Raw genomic sequence first — 16,091 nt, 5'->3', positions numbered from 1 at the left:
TGCTGGGAAGGTAATGCTTGAATCTCTGCCCACCTGTAGGCTATCAGTGCTCATTTCCCCATTCCCTCATTAAAACTGGGCAATAGCATTCATTCAGAATTTTGCTAATCTAGTGGGAGAAAGATCCCTCCTTAATAATTAGTAATAAGATTATTTAGGTTAATCTGTCATTTGCATTTCTTGGTGAATTGCTTATTCATGTTTTTTTGCTTGTTTTTCATTTGGGTGGAAGGTTTCTGTGTTTCTGTAATGAATTAGAAGAACTTTTCGTATGTCGAGCATATTAGTCCTTGTCATATGTTACAAATATTTTTTTAATATAGCTTGTTTTTTTTTTTAGTTTTAATGAAGTATATTTTAAAGTGCCTGTCATTTCCCCCCATCTATCCTGCAGTAGTGTTCTTAGAAATACTGTTATCCAAGCTAACATAATTACTTATACACGTGACCCTTAAATAATGCGAGGGCTAGGGGCACTGACCCCTCTGTGCAGCCGAGAATCTGCATGTAACCTTTCACTCCTCCAGAGATTAACTACTGATAGCCTCCTGTTGACAGGAAGCCTTCCAATAGCAGAAACAGTTGATTAACACATATTTTGTATGTGTATTATATCCTATATTCTTAAAATAAACTAGAGAAAAGAAAATCATAAGGAAAAGAAAATACATTTACAGTACTGCACCGATTCATCGAAAAAAATCCAAATACAGATGGACCCATATAGTTCAAACCCGTGTTGTTCAAGGGTCAACTATATTTGTCTTAGATGTGTAACAGTTTAGCGTTTGCTCATTTATCATTTTAAGCCATCCATACCCGCTTTTTGGAGGACAAGGAACAAGGTTTTTAGAATTGCTAAAATGACTCCCCCCTTAGCTCCTAGTTTGACATATTGTCCCGTCCTCCACATTCCTCATTTCCCCATTGAATAACAGAATTTTAAAATTTCATGAGTTAAGTACTTTCCTTATTTTGGAAAAACAGTTCTTTGGTTTTGACCCCTTGATTTTTCTCTTGTTTTCAATCTCAGGAATCAGATGCACAGGGACATCAAGTGGCCACAAGGTTCTCTCATATTCTGCAGAAGGACGCCTTCCTGGTGTTTCGCTCCCTTTGCAAGCTGTCTATGAAACCCCTTGCTGAAGGCCCCCCAGATCCAAAGTAAGTGAACAGCAGTGTGTGACCGTGTGTGACACAGACTGGCCATGTGTGACCCAGATGACCCAGGAGGATCGTGGGGGTTCTGAGAAACCTTAGTGCCCTGTCCCCTAATTGGTGTGAATGCAGGAATTTACAGCTTTTCAGACTCCTGCTCTCCCAACAGCCCTTTCACAGTGGATTGTCTGCGTGTCTACACCAACCAAGATTTTGCCCAGTGTTGCTTTCCGTGATTTATATGCAAAAAAAATAGTTATTATATTGAACGAGCACCTTCTTCCTGACTTTCCTAACTAATGAATTTAATCTGATTCACGGTATGCAGAGGCAGAATATGTACAAGCCTCACCGCCCTGCTCTCATGAGAAGCTTCTGCTTCATGGGTACAAATTTAAGTCCCAGATTCAACCCAGAGAAGCCAAACCTTTCTTTATAGTGAGCCAGCTACTGCAGGGATGAAAGCGCTTTGGAGCCAGAGAGCCACATTCCCTCCTGGCTCACTTGAAACCACCTTCACAGCCATATGAGTTACTGAACCTCATGTGAAAAATGGGAATGTGGAAAATTGCCTTACAGGATCAATTACATGAAATGATATCATCACATCCTGAGTATGGGGCCCTGCACTTTATGAATTTTATTGTCACTGTTATTGTGTCGCTAACAAAAATCCTCAACTCTTCTGTTGAAGTACAGTGACCATTAAGGAGATGATTTGGGTAAACTTCCTTCTATCCTGCCCTATGGGTGAGGGTAGAAGCATGAGGCAGGTGGATAAAGAGCACTGCTTCCATTGTCCATAAAGATCGAGTAGGACACAGGTTTTAAGTCTCATGTATGGTGTAAAGCAACTGGTCCTATTAAGTTAATGCAGAACCAGCTTTCTGGGTCAATTTATACTTACGTTACTCTAGCTAAATACCTATTTTATGGTGGGGAGAGAACAAGGATTATATAAGTCGGCAACTCTTGTCCTCATAGGCCTGCAGATTCCAGGAGGACCCACCTTATACCATCTGCCCTCACTCTCTTGGCGTTTAGGTGCCAGTGACACTTCGTAACTCATTGATGTTCAGAAAATTCTGCTTGCTGGTAGAGGAGTGAGGCCTTCTCAAGAAACACACTCTTTAAAATTGAATCATTTAGCACTGTCACCATCTTTCACTTTCTGTGCCAGATCCCATGAGCTGCGTTCCAAGGTCGTTTCCCTTCAGCTGCTCCTGTCTGTGCTGCAGAATGCTGGCCCGGTCTTCAGGACTCACGAGATGTTCATCAATGCAATCAAGCAGTATCTCTGTGTGGCGTTATCCAAAAATGGCGTCTCTTCAGTGCCTGATGTCTTTGAGCTGTCTCTTGCCATTTTTCTTACTCTTCTCTCAAACTTCAAAATGCACTTGAAAATGCAAATAGAGGTATGAGCTCCAAAATGTTTGAGGGGCTTTGTGGGGTTTTTGTTGTGGGGTTTTGTTTTTGTTTTTGTTTTGGTGTTTTTGTTTGTTTGTTTTTGTATAATGCTTGTCCTTGAAGAGTTAACTCCTGGTGACACAGCTACCAGCAACTAGACTTACACAGTCTATTTGCTGATACCCCAAAAAGAAGAACTTTTTAGATTTTATTTATTCATGAGAGAAAAAGAGAGAGAGAGAGAGAGGCAGAGACACAGGCAGAGGGACAAGCAGCCTCCACGCAGGGAGCCCGATGTGGGACTCGATCCTGGGTCCCCAGGATAACACCCTGAGCCAAATGCTGTGCTAAACCGCTGAGCCACCCGGGCTACCCCAAAGAAGAACTTTTTGAATTGAGTGAGAGAATACCTTTTCCTAAAATTTCCTGCCCCCAAATCTTACATACCTTTCATTTTAACCAAAAGTTTATTTTTTTTTAAATAAAGCTTTTTTTATTCATGAGAGAGAGAAGGAGAGAGAGAGGCAGAGACATAGGCAGAGGGAGAAGCAGGCTTCATGCAGGGAGCCTGATGTGGGACTCAATCCCGGAACTCCAGGATCACGCCCTGAGCCGAAGGCAGACGCTCAACCTCTGAGCCACCCAGGCGTCCCTCAACCAAAATTTTGAATCGAGCAGCTCATATGTTGGGCTCAGTCCCCTGAACATCTTTGTTTAAACTTATAAATTGTTTCAAATAACCTGAATTAGTTGACAAATTAAGAAGTCATTTTCATTTTACATTCCAATCTAGATTTCTGGTTTCTCTCAAAATTGTAACACTGGTCCTCATTTTTGCCTGGCAGCTCTTGGCTGGTTCCTGAGGGGCAGCTGCTCCTCTAAAGGGGCCTGCATCTCTTGCAGGTTGCTGTGGTCCGTCCTTACTAGCTGTTCGCATGGGAGACCAGGGTTCCGATACTCCTCAGCAAGTGTGTGTGTGCATTGCTCTTTCACTTCTACCCAGCTTGCTTCCCTTGTCAGAGCTGCCTGAGCCTGTGGGGGTTTTGAGCCTTAATTAATTAATTAATTTTTTAAAAGATTTTATTTATTCATGAGAGACACAGAGAGAGAGGCAGAGACACAGGCAGAGGGTGAAGCAGGCTCCATGCAGGGAGCCTGATGTGGGACTCGATCCTGGGACTCCAGGATCATGCCCTGGGCCGAAGGCAGGCGCTAAACTGCTGAGCCACCCAGGGATCTTGAGCCTTAATTAATTAATTAAAATTTTTTTTAAAGATTTTAGTTATTTATTCATAGAGACACAGAGAGAAAGGGAGAGGCAGAGACACAGGCAGAGGGAGAAGCAGGCTCCATGCAGAGAGCCTGACGTGGGACTCCATCCAGGGTCTCCAGGATCACGCCCTGGGCTGCAGGCGGCGCTAAACCGCTGCGCCACTGGGGCTGCCCTTGAGCCTTAATTTAAATGGTATTAATTGGTGTTCCCCTTTGTCTTCATGTGATGTAGGTCTTTTTCAAAGAGATTTTCCTGAACATTTTAGAAACATCAACAAGTTCTTTTGAGCACAGGTGGATGGTCATTCAGACGCTGACGAGAATCTGTGCAGGTATGTTCACTCTGAGTGTGCTCATCCATTGACTTACCCAGAAATGCTCTTCCAAAATCTAGATTGAGACCTTTATCTCCTGCTTTTAGACATCCTTTTTTTTTTTAAGATTTTATTTATTTATGAGAGACAGAGAGGGGGCAGGGATATAGACAGAGACATAGGCTGAGGAAGAAGCAGGCTCCCCATGGGAGCCCAATGTATGACTTGATCCCAGGACCTTGGGATCATGCCCTGAGCCGAAGGTAGATGGTCAACCACTGAGCCACCCAGGTGCCACCTGCTTCTAGGCTTGTAATGCAGCACTAGAAAAGCCTTACCTTAAAGGCTAATGCTAACCTAATGTCTAGTCCCACTCCACTTATCCTTTAGAGAATGACCCAGCTCAGTCTGGTTTGCCCCTCACTTTGTGGTCCTTGCACAGAAAGTCCCACATCCTGGGAGGCCCCCTAATCCTGCAAAACCAGGATACATGGTCACTCCCCTACAAACTAAACACTTTGTCAGTCTCCAGCTCCAAGGTTTATCTTATCAATGTACAGTTGCACAGCTATCAACCAGGCCTCTCACTTGTCTGTTATCAAACATAATTTCATAAGTGACACAACTTGAAGAGGTTGATCGGGCAATTATTATCCCTTTCTTAAGAGAGAATGAGTCTTGGAGAGGTGGAGTGAGCTGCTTGAGATTCTAGTCAGTGCCGATGCAGGCCTGGGAAGAGGGCATCCTAACTTTAAGTACATCTGACATATGTTTTCTAAAGGAGGTATCTACCTGAGTCAGTGATTTACTGGGAAGCATTTTTGAAAAGGGAATCTCATTTAATAAGAAAATTTAACTGTTGTGTGTGTTGGATCAGAATTTCTAATATCTGTGTGTTATTTTCCAAGATGCCCAGTGTGTTGTAGATATTTATGTCAACTACGACTGTGATTTAAATGCTGCTAACATTTTTGAGCGCCTCGTAAATGATTTATCCAAAATCGCTCAGGGAAGAAGTGGACATGAGCTGGGAATGACACCTCTGCAGGTAAAAACACTGAAAACCCCCATTTATATTTAAAGTTCATTGGTTTCTGGGTGTTTGGGTAGCTCAGTCAGTTAGGTGTCTGACTCTTAATCTCAGCTTAGATCTTGATATCAGGATCATGAGTTCAGGCCTCATGTTAGGCTCTACACCCAGAGTGGATTTTTTTAAGGGTCCATTTTTATTTGAAAAAAAAAAATAATTAAAGTGCATTCATTTTAGTAAACATTTATTGTGCGCCTCTGTGTGTCAGGCTAGTTCTGTCCTTGATGCTGTGGTACAGCAGTGAATAAAACACAATGCATATGAATGTGCACGACTGCTATGGTCATAACTAATTTATAAGCAGACAGTGTAGAAGTAAGCTGTAGAGAAGAATAAAGTAGGGGTAAAGTAGTGCTACAAATGAGGGTGCTGTCATTTTTAATGGGGTCGTGAAGATAGTCTCTCTGAGAAGGTGACATTTGAGCTGAGACCTGGAGGAAGTAAGTTCACTTTCAGTCACCTTTCCAAAGATTATATGAAAACACGATCCTAGGCTCTAGTAAAGCAAAGGAATTTGCTTCTTATCCAATTGCCTCATTAGAATGCCCATGCAGAGAATAGTATCTTAACCTGACGTCTCTGAAGGAACTGATCAGAAGGTCTAGGAGCTGCCTGGAATTATGTGTAGAATTTTGGTGTGTGGGCATTTTCCCTAGAAGTTCCATAGTTGTCAGATTGACAGAGAGATCTGTACCTCCGTAGATGGAATTTTGAGTCTTAAAATATTTACATTTCTTTAGGTTATCTGTGATTCACATTCAGTTTTTATTCACATTCAGTTTTTTAAGAAATGCTACTTTTAGAAAAATCAGCATTTTTTTTTTATTTGCGGAGCAAGCCTTAAAATAAATGCATTTGTGAGTGTTTGAAGAGTAAGAATGTGTCCAGAATTACTCATTTGTTGCATGATGTAAAATTCTTTTCTCCTTGTGTGGGGAGGGTCACTGGTTAAGACCCTATTGATTTATAAATTTTATTTATTTTAAGCAATTTTTTCCTATGATTTTATGTATTTATCAGAGAGTGTACGTGTGCATGCGCATGCACGTGAGGTGGGAAAGAGGCAGAGGGGGAGGGAGAGAGAGAGAATCCTAAGCAGACTCTGTACTTAGTGCCAAGCCGGATGTGGGCCTCGATCTCGTGACCCTGATTTCATGACCTGGGCCACCCAGATGCTCCAATCTATTGATTTTTTTTAAAGATTGATTGATTGATTTATTCATGAGGGACATAGAGAGAGGCAGAGACACAGGCAGAGGGAGAAGCAGGCTCCAGGCCGGGAGCCCGATGTGGGACTCGATCCCCGGTCTCCAGGATCACGCCCTGGGCCAAAGGCAGGCGCTAATCCGCCGAGCCACCCAGGAATCCCCTCTATTGATTTTTTAAAAAGGAAAGTGTCTTGAGTGTTTTTTGAATTATACAAGCAATGGATTGCTTCCTTTTACAAATGCAGATGACACTTGGGGCACCTGGCTGGCTCAGTAGGTAGAGCATGCAACTCTTGATTTCAGGGTCCTGAGTTCAAGCCCCATGTTGGGCATAGGGTTTACTTAAAAAAAAAATCCAGATAACACTGTTCATTTTAGGAAAGCACATATTTCCTATTTTTCTACTAGGGTGTTTGTAATGAACCGCATTAGAAATTTTCAGTATTTTTACAATGAGCCCTAAATACTCAGGTCACCTGTTAACTTTTCCTTGGGTTCTATGCTTAATATGAGCACTGAATGTCAGTGACTATCTCTTATTTTCACAGGATTCACTGAGAGTCTCGTATATGTCTGCACTCAGTTTATCTGTTAAGTCTCTGTGCCATGTCCCTTCTGTCCTTAGGAGCTCAGTCTGAGGAAGAAAGGTTTGGAGTGCCTCGTGTCCATTCTCAAGTGCATGGTGGAATGGAGCAAAGACCTATATGTGAATCCCAACCACCAGACCAGCCTTGGTGAGAGGGCTTGTTGCACCACCGCCTCCATTCACAACGTGACACTTGGGGAAAGTTGGCCTTGTGTCACTGTCTTAGAATTAGCAAAACACTTTAGTTTGCTGATGACCTTAACGCTTCTGCCTTTTAATCAATCTGGGAGAAATAATGTGAGTTATGCTCTAATGTCATATTCCCAAATGGAGAGGCAGTCATTCTGATTTTTTTAGTAATCTCTCCTTACCTCACCACCTTGAAGCACCATCTTTACAATATACCAGATTTCCCTGTGTAAGTCTGTTTCTGAATTTTCTATTCCATTCTATGGATTTGTCCATTCTTGTATCAATACCATGCTTTTCAGATGCCTTGAGTTCTTTAGTGAGTTCAATACCTGTTAGGGCAGGTCTTCCTCTTCACTGTTCTTCACGTATCGTCATGATTTTTGCACTTCTGTTCTTTCATGTGATTTTTAGAATTAGCTTATCAAATTCCACAATAAAGTAAAATTTTAAGTAAAGTCCGTGAGTGATAACAGTTTCATACTTATGACTTACAGTACAAAGTATATTGTTAACAGGTCTGGAAAAAGGAACCATAGAGCCAGACCTGAGCTCAGATATATCTGTATCCCATCTGTTTATTTGGTTTCCTTTGGTTTCATGTCATTGCAGGTCAGGAGAGGCCCACCGATCAGGAAATGGGGGATGGGAGAGGCCTTGACATGGCGAGACGAAGCAGTGTGACATCCATGGAGTCCACGGTATCCTCAGGGACCCAGATGGCTGTCCAGGATGATCCGGAGCAGTTTGAGGTCATCAAGCAACAAAAGGAAATTATCGAACATGGCATCGAGCTGTGAGTATGACTGCTACTCCAGCCAGATCTCTTGGGGCCTCTCACAAAGCCACATCTCTGGGAACCTGTTCCAGAAGGCCATGCTGGTACTTGGCAGCCAAGCCTGACTGGGCCAGGCATAGGGAGTGAGAGAGTGGGAAAGGCAGATTGAGATTGAAATTTAATAGCTTTGTGTAGTTGCTGCCTGGTCTTTTTATTTTTATTTTACCTAATGCAAGAAATTAAACTAATTTAGAAAATACAGGAAAGTATGAAGCAAGAATGTTTAATCACTCATAAAATTATTACCTGGAGTAAATCACCATTGGTAATTTTTTTCTAACTATATCTTATGAACAGTTTCAACATAGAATTAACTTTGTGTGTATTAGCCTTATCTGTGTATATTTTTGTCTGTACCATTCAAAAATTACACCCATCATAATACCTCAGCCGGGTATCTGAAGAATAAAGACGTTTTCCCATATAAGTGCATGATTATTATTATAAGCATTGGTAAATCTTAATGTGTTTCTTTCCAGCTTTTCACACAGAAAAGTACGTAAACTCAGTCTCATATCCTGTCCAACTTTTGAATGATTAGTTAACTTAGTAAATTCAGTTTGTTTGAAAACTTGATGTTATAATGCTTTTTAATTGAAGTGTTGATCTCATTTCTACTCTCCCTAGCCCCACATCAACCCAGTCTGTTCTCTCCACAGCAGCTAGTCTTCTCAAAACCTAAATCAGTTATCAGGGGATCCCTGGGTGGCGCAGCGGTTTGGCGCCTGCCTTTGGCCCAGGGCGCGATCCTGGAGACCCGGGATCGAATCCCACGTCGGGCTCCCGGTGCATGGAGCCTGCTTCTCCCTCTGCCTGTGTCTCTGCCTCTCTCTCTATCTCTCTGTGACTATCATAAATAAATTAAAAAAAAATTTTTTTTTTTAAATAAATCAGTTATCACTCCTCCGCCTAAAATCACTCCAGATTTCCCTCTCCTCATCAGGGCCTGATCACCCCGATTGACATCTCCTGCCAGTACTGGAGTCACACTATGTGCTTCAGTCCCTTGAACACCTTGAGCTCTTCTCGCCATTGTGCCCTCTGCTCGGAATACTCCTGGGTCTTTTTTCCTCCCTCAGGCTTGGCAAAACCTCTCTTCCTCAAGGAAGCCTTCTGTAGCCGCCTGTCTGCACAGGTGCCAAGCTGCTCTTGCTTGCACCTGATCCATGTCCTTCCTGCACAGCCCTTGCCCCAATCTGTGCTGATGCATAAATAGCATTCTCCAGGGCAGGGCCTGTTAAATAGGACATTGAGTTTATCCATAGTGAAGTATGCCTACCTTTAACAGGAAATACAAACAGTACTTACACACTGTCAAAAGAAATCCCAACGTGGATAGTCTAGAGCTGCCTATTGGCTCTTTACGGATGTCAGAGATCCCGGCTTTTTTACTCTTTCTCTTTCATCATCGCTTTCTTTCTTTTCTTTTTTTGCGGGGGCGGGGGGGGGGGGAGCGCAGAGGGAGAGAGAAAAAGAGAATTTTTAGCAGACTCCATCCCCAGCACAGCGTCTGACATGGGGCTCGATCTCACAACCCTGAGATCAAGACCTGAGCTGAAATCGAGTCAGATGTTTAACCCACTGAGCCACCCAGGCACCCTTCTGCTTTGTTATCCTTAACACAATTTTCACCTTCATTGTTTTGCCGCATGGTTTAGGGTGACTGCTAGAGCACCAGCCATCACACATATATTAGGGAATAAAGGGGATACTGAAAAAGTACACCTCCCAGCCAAGCCAGCTTTGTTTAAGGATCCTTCCTAGAGGTATTCATACCACTTCTGCTCTTAGATCATAGACCAGAACGTTATCACATGGTCATACTTTGTTTAAGAGAGGCAGAAAAATGTAGTTTTTATTCCAGGTAGTGGTGTGCCTGACTAAACATCGAGGGTTCTTACTATTGGAGAAGAGGAGAACAGATGTTGAGTGACAGCCATCAGACTCTGCTATATAGCTAGGTCAGAAATTAAAGGTGAAATTCAGAGAAGCCACCAGGACACGCAGGACCTTCCTGAGGTGATAGGCAATGATTTGTTTATGCTTCAAATGCCTGCTTTTTTTATCCTCCAGATTTTGAAATATGTAACCCATGTCCTGTCTCTTCTTGTAACAGTTTCAACAAGAAACCCAAGAGAGGCATCCAGTTTCTCCAGGAGCAGGGCATGCTAGGAACGTCAGTTGAAGACATTGCCCAATTCCTGCACCAGGAGGAGCGCCTTGATTCTGTAAGACTGGGGCTTGGACGCTTGTGTGTCAGTTTGATCAGGTGATTCTGAGACCTGCCTAGCTTTAGCCTAGAGCATGGCTGACCCTGAGCGCAGTGGCTATTGTCCACACCCCTGTTTACACCAGTCCTACTTCTTCCTTCGGCCAGCATCACAAAAAGCTTCCCAGTGGGAGGGTGTGTACTTGGTAGAACGGCGTTAGAACTAGAAGTGTCCCCTGACTACTAGAAACTTCTGGCTGCCTGTCTGAAGTTAACCTCCCTCCTGAGTGTGTACCATCATTCTTTCATCTTTAAGTCTCTTGTGCCTACTCGTCCTTCTTCATCCGAGACAGGATAGACTAACCCTGGAATGGATGGGTGGGCGGGCAGGTGGGGAGTCACCTAGCTTTTCCAGTAGGCCAGGATGTTCTGGGTGTTGAGAGCAGAGCATTCTGCCTCCCTACTCTGCCTGAAGTGTGTGTTTGCTGTGGGTTCACATATGACAGTTTCCAGATGTGAGTGGGTGTGTATGTTTCAGACCCAAGTAGGTGATTTTCTGGGAGACAGCACAAGGTTCAACAAGGAAGTGATGTATGCCTATGTGGACCAACTTGACTTCTGTGAAAAGGAATTTGTCTCAGCCCTGCGGACGTTTCTAGAAGGTTTCCGCCTACCTGGGGAAGCCCAGAAGATTGATCGATTAATGGAGAAATTTGCTGCGAGATACATAGAGTGCAACCAGGGGTGAGCGCTGTGTTTAAGTTCCTTCCATGTTATTTTTTTGCCTGGCTCAGAGCACTGATCTTAGTTTGGTTGGGAGTTGAGTTTAATCTTCCTAAATCTGTGCCAAACAACTAAAGTTTGTTTCCATGTGCCAGACACTGTGCTGAGGGATTATCTCACGTAAGACTTCACAGCTTCTCTTTTTGTTCCAAGGAGATTGAGGACCAGAGAAGCTGAGTAACTTGCCCACGTTCATATGGCTAGAGCCTGCGCTGTTAATTTTGATAAGAGTAATATTGTGAGTTGAGGGGAGGCCTTTGGGCACCTCTTCCTAATTCAGAACAACTCCTTGATTTAATATATAGGGTAGATCTCAAGGATTTGGGTTTTTCTTTGGTTACGTACTGATGAGCAGGTTACAAAAATGAACACATAACTAATAAAACCCATCTAAGTACATGATTTTATCTTGGCTCCTCTTTGGGTGGGTAGTACATGTTTTTGTAGAAAGTGGAAATTAAAAAGAGAGCTAACCTTTATTAAATATCTCCTGCGGCACCTGGGTTGGTATAGTTGGTTGAGTGTCCAACTCTTGGTTTCACCTCAAGTCATGATCTCAGGGTCGTGAGATCGAGCGCCATGTCAGATTGTGCTCAGTGGGGAAATCTGCTTAAGATTCTTTTTCCCTCTGCTCCTTGTCCCCCATGTGTACAAACATATGCATGCACATGCTCTGTCTCTGTCTCTCAAATAAATTTTTTAAAACAAACACATTTCCTATATGTCAGCCATGCCATCAGTTTTATATACATTTCATTTAATTAATGGTAAGCCTGGGAGTAGTGTCTCTAGTTATTAGAAAGGAAACTGAAGCTCTGGGAGATTTAGCAACCTGTCCAGAGTTAATCAGCTGGTAAGTAGCAGAGAAGGATTGAAAATGGATTGTCTAACTAAAAAGCTCACACTTTTTCCCCTGAGCTTGAAGTGAAAAATGTCTGAATATGCTGTGAACATGAGGTAGAAATTGTTCAATAGAGACATTTTGATAACAGTTTGCTCTCAGGTCAACTTGATACTCATATTAATTGGTTTTAATCCTCCCAAGTGTACAGTGAGCTGTTTCCATTAGACGCATGGAAAACAGAGGCAGCATCTGGTCATTTTAACCCAGTGGACATTAGAATTTCCCAAGAATGGGATGCCTGGGTGGCTAGGGGTTAAGCGTCTGCCTTCAGCTCAGGGTGAGATCCTGGAGTCCTGGGATTGAGTCCCACATTGGGCCCCCTACATGGAGCCTGCTTCTCCACCTGTCTGTGTCTCTGTTTCTCTCTCTCTCTCTCTCTCTCTCTCTCATGAACAAATAAATAAAATCTTTAAAAAAAAGAAGAATTTCCCGAGAAGGCAGAGATGTTACTTTTTTCTTTTCTTTCTTTTTTTTTTTTTTTAGATTTTTAAAATTTATTTGAGAGAATGAGAGAGAATACAAGCAGAGGGAAAGGCAGAGGGAGAGGGAGAAGCAGACTCCCCACCGAGCAGGGAGCCTGACTTGGGGCTAGATCCCCAGACCCCAGGAATATGCCTGAGCCAAAGGTAGACGCTCAACCAACTGAGCCACCCAGACGCCCCAAGATATTAGTTACTTTGGACATCTCTCTTGTGTGGATCTGGGGACCCTTGGTCCGTTTCTCTCAGTGGCTAAACATGTTAGATTGCTTCAAGTTGTATGCAGACTTCTTGTTATGTTCTTCAGAGTTTCTCCCTCCTTTTGGGGACAATTTGGACAGACTAGTTTTTGTAGCTTTAGCCTCGCCTATTTTGAGGCCACGCATCCACACATTTTTGTCTTTTCTTGCCTAAAGCAAAAAAAGTTTGACTTCACCAGCATATTATGTAGAAAAACATGAATATTTTTTTCAAATTTCTGCTGTTCAATATTATAGTGGGTAATGTAAGCTGTAAGTAATAACTGAATAGCGGTTTTCTTTTTTTTTTTTTTTTTTTAAAGTAATCTCTGCACCCAGTGTGGGGCTTGAACCTACACCTGCAAGATCAAGAGTCCCATGCCCTACGGAGTGAGCCAGCCAGGTGCTCCTGAACAGGAGTTTTCATTCTTTTTCTCCCCAGTGCCCAGTACAAAGTAGATGTTCTCAGAAACATAACCAGTGTGAAGCAGCTGAGGCAGAGCTGTGCAAACTCTAAGGGGGCCTCACTCTCCTGGTTGGAGTGAGGGCCTTGGGGCATTTTTGTGCTCGAGTGCCTCACTTGCCACACACTAATTCATGGTCTGGCTGTACCTTAAGAATCTTTTTTAAAACTTGACTTAAAAAAAAAAAAAAAAACTTAAGGGGCACCTGAATGGCTCAATTAAGCAGCTGCCTTAAGCTCAGGTCATGATCTCAGGGTCCTGGGATTGAGCCCCACGGCAGGCTCCCTGCTCAGTGGGAAATCTGATCCCTGCCCACCCCCACTCCCACCCCCCAACCCCACTCATGTTTTCTCTCTCTCACTGACTTTTAAGTGAGTAAATAAAATCTTCCCCCCAAAAACCCTTAAAACTGCTTTATCAGAGAAACTTAAAACCTGACATGATTTCTTAATTAGCTTTTTCTACACTCAGAGTCATTAGTTATTATTAGATGATGGTGAAAGCATGAATACTCTTGACTAGTTTGGCATCACGTGGAACAATTGGTCTGTGTTCAGTGAATTGTGTCTCCATTATAGCTGCTTCTCTGCATGTTCTTACATCTGGAACCTTCTCTTCCAGGCAAACCCTGTTTGCTAGTGCTGACACTGCATATGTCTTAGCATATTCAATTATCATGCTAACCACAGACTTGCACAGCCCTCAGGTAAAATATTTGAACGAATTATATATTGTAGTGGGTAAATAAGGAGTTTTGGGGGGAGGGGCATTAGATGTTTTCTAAATGGTTTTTAATTTTTTTAAATTTCAGGTAAAAAATAAAATGACGAAAGAACAATACATTAAAATGAATCGGGGTATCAATGATAGTAAAGATCTACCAGAAGAATATCTCTCAAGCATCTATGAAGAAATAGAAGGCAAGAAAATTGCCATGAAAGAAACAAAAGAACATACGATTGCAACCAAATCTACTAAGCAGAGTAAGGTCTAATGACAAATTATTTCCATTCTAATTTTCAAGGGTATCAGATTGCATGATTAAGTCCCCCGATGATAAATTTAATTTGCGTAACTAGATACCTGAATAGTAAATGTGTTTAAATTATTGTGATTATGTTGATTCTCTCATAATTATAACCATCTTCTTGCTAGATTTGTGATTAGCTACAAGAAGGAATTTAAAATGAGTAATCTAAAAAAATTTTTAAAAATGAGTAATCTAAGAGCTAAATTATCCCCACAAAATATTCCTTAAGACTGCTTTAATGGCCGTGGTGATAGCGCCAACCTTGATGAGAATTCTGTAAGGGAAGGCCCTGTGGCACTATTGGCTTCAGCAGAGTGCAGAGATTTAGAGCACAAGCTGTAGAGCCACACTGGGTGCGGGCATGTCCCACCTCCACTACTTACTGGCGATGTGTCCCTGGGCAAGGTGCTGAGCCTCTGTGTGCCATATTTTTTCTTCAGTAAAATGGTCATATTTGGAACACACTCATAGAGGACCTCAGGAGGATTTGTGACTTGATCATAAATCTTTTAAAACTGTGCCTAGCCCATAGCGAGCACTCAGTGGGTGCCAGTGGCTGCTGTTAGACTCTCATTTCTTTGTAGGCGTAGCTAGTGAAAAACAGAGACGGCTGCTGTACAACCTGGAGATGGAGCAGATGGCTAGAACAGCAAAAGCTCTGATGGAGGCTGTGAGCCATGCGAAAGCTCCATTCACAAGTGCCACTCACTTGGACCACGTCCGGCCAATGTTCAAAGTGAGTATCTTGAGAAACGAGGACCTGGTTCGTCCTGATTCTGCAGGTGCCCAGCTAGAAGCTAACCAGTGACTTTATCATAGTCAAGAGGGAGGGGAGAGGAGAGGAGAGGCCAGGTCTGGGTGCTTCTGTCTGAATAGTGACTCAAGTGAGTCCTTCCCGAAAGCTCTTTGATGATACAGAAGATGTACCAGCCGCAGCTATAAGTGCTAGATTGCTGTGGCCTCCACAGTCAGAATGGCTGGTTTGAATCTTCCCTTGCCACTTTGTAGCTCTGTGATCTTGGTCAGCTTATTCAGTCTCTCTCTCTCTGTGTTTATCACCTGTAAAATGGGGCAAACACAGGATTGTGGTTGGGGCTGCTTGGGGGATTGAATGAATTAAAAATCATTCAGGCAGAAGAGATTATTTTATTTTGACCTCTCACCTCTGGCCTCAGGGTTATTAGTTTACCAGATGAAATTAATTGGAAGTAAAAGACAGTATCCTGAAGTCTATTTTTAAAATGTCTAGAAAAGACACATGCTTAATAAACACAGCACATAATTTTTCTCTAAGGTGTTTTTATAGTAGTTGTCAGTATCCTGTTAGTTAATAATTTCTAGATTTTTGTGAACCTTTATTTCCAGGGAATTCACAGGAAAATTGGAGGAAAAGTAAAGTCTAAATAATTTGAATTAGGAACCTTTCAATAAACTAAGTTTATAGACTATAAATTGCATGTAGGTTTTATGTGCCAATCTCTGATTGGCAACAGCTGCCTGCTGCCCTGTGCAAAGAAGAATTTTCGTGCCCTGAATAGACTCAGCAGGGAGTGGGCTCACTAGTTGATGAGTAATGTCTGCCATGAGCCCAGGGGGATGTAGTGGTGGCACTAGCCATGTATCTATCTACCTTCCTTTTGTACTGAGCTAAATTTTTATTTTTTTATTTTTTTTAATTTTTTTTTAAATTTTTAATTATTTATGATAGTCACACAGAGAGAGCGAGAGAGGCAGAGACACAGGCAGAGGGAGAAACAGGCTCCATGCACCGGGAGCCCGACATGGGACTCGATCCTGGGTCTCCAGAATCACGCCCTGGGCCAAAGGCAGGCGCTAAACTGCTGCGCCACTCAGGGATCCCTGAGCTAAATTTTTAAAAACTGTGCCTAGGAGCATATTTATAGTGATATCTTTGACCATA

The 16,091-nt window shown here is 42.6% G+C and overlaps 1 protein-coding gene across 1 annotated transcript in view; it reads left to right on the top strand.

Moving 5' to 3' along the window:
- The window catches only part of ARFGEF2 (ADP ribosylation factor guanine nucleotide exchange factor 2), a 102,459-nt gene that overhangs the window by 33,369 nt on the left and 52,999 nt on the right, over nucleotides 1-16,091 (top strand). The window contains exons 9-19 of the mRNA XM_041732664.1: nucleotides 1,034-1,164; nucleotides 2,339-2,573; nucleotides 4,070-4,169; nucleotides 5,060-5,199; nucleotides 7,075-7,183; nucleotides 7,837-8,020; nucleotides 10,179-10,290; nucleotides 10,810-11,015; nucleotides 13,762-13,846; nucleotides 13,952-14,123; nucleotides 14,755-14,906. Of these exons, the coding sequence (XP_041588598.1) occupies nucleotides 1,034-1,164; nucleotides 2,339-2,573; nucleotides 4,070-4,169; nucleotides 5,060-5,199; nucleotides 7,075-7,183; nucleotides 7,837-8,020; nucleotides 10,179-10,290; nucleotides 10,810-11,015; nucleotides 13,762-13,846; nucleotides 13,952-14,123; nucleotides 14,755-14,906 (1,626 nt within the window). The remainder of the gene's footprint in view (nucleotides 1-1,033; nucleotides 1,165-2,338; nucleotides 2,574-4,069; nucleotides 4,170-5,059; nucleotides 5,200-7,074; nucleotides 7,184-7,836; nucleotides 8,021-10,178; nucleotides 10,291-10,809; nucleotides 11,016-13,761; nucleotides 13,847-13,951; nucleotides 14,124-14,754; nucleotides 14,907-16,091) is intronic.

Source organism: Vulpes lagopus, chromosome 18, assembly GCF_018345385.1.
Source record: "Vulpes lagopus strain Blue_001 chromosome 18, ASM1834538v1, whole genome shotgun sequence".
In the NCBI taxonomy this organism is placed as follows: Eukaryota; Metazoa; Chordata; class Mammalia; order Carnivora; family Canidae; genus Vulpes; species Vulpes lagopus.
This window is presented reverse-complemented; position numbering and strand designations above follow the sequence as displayed.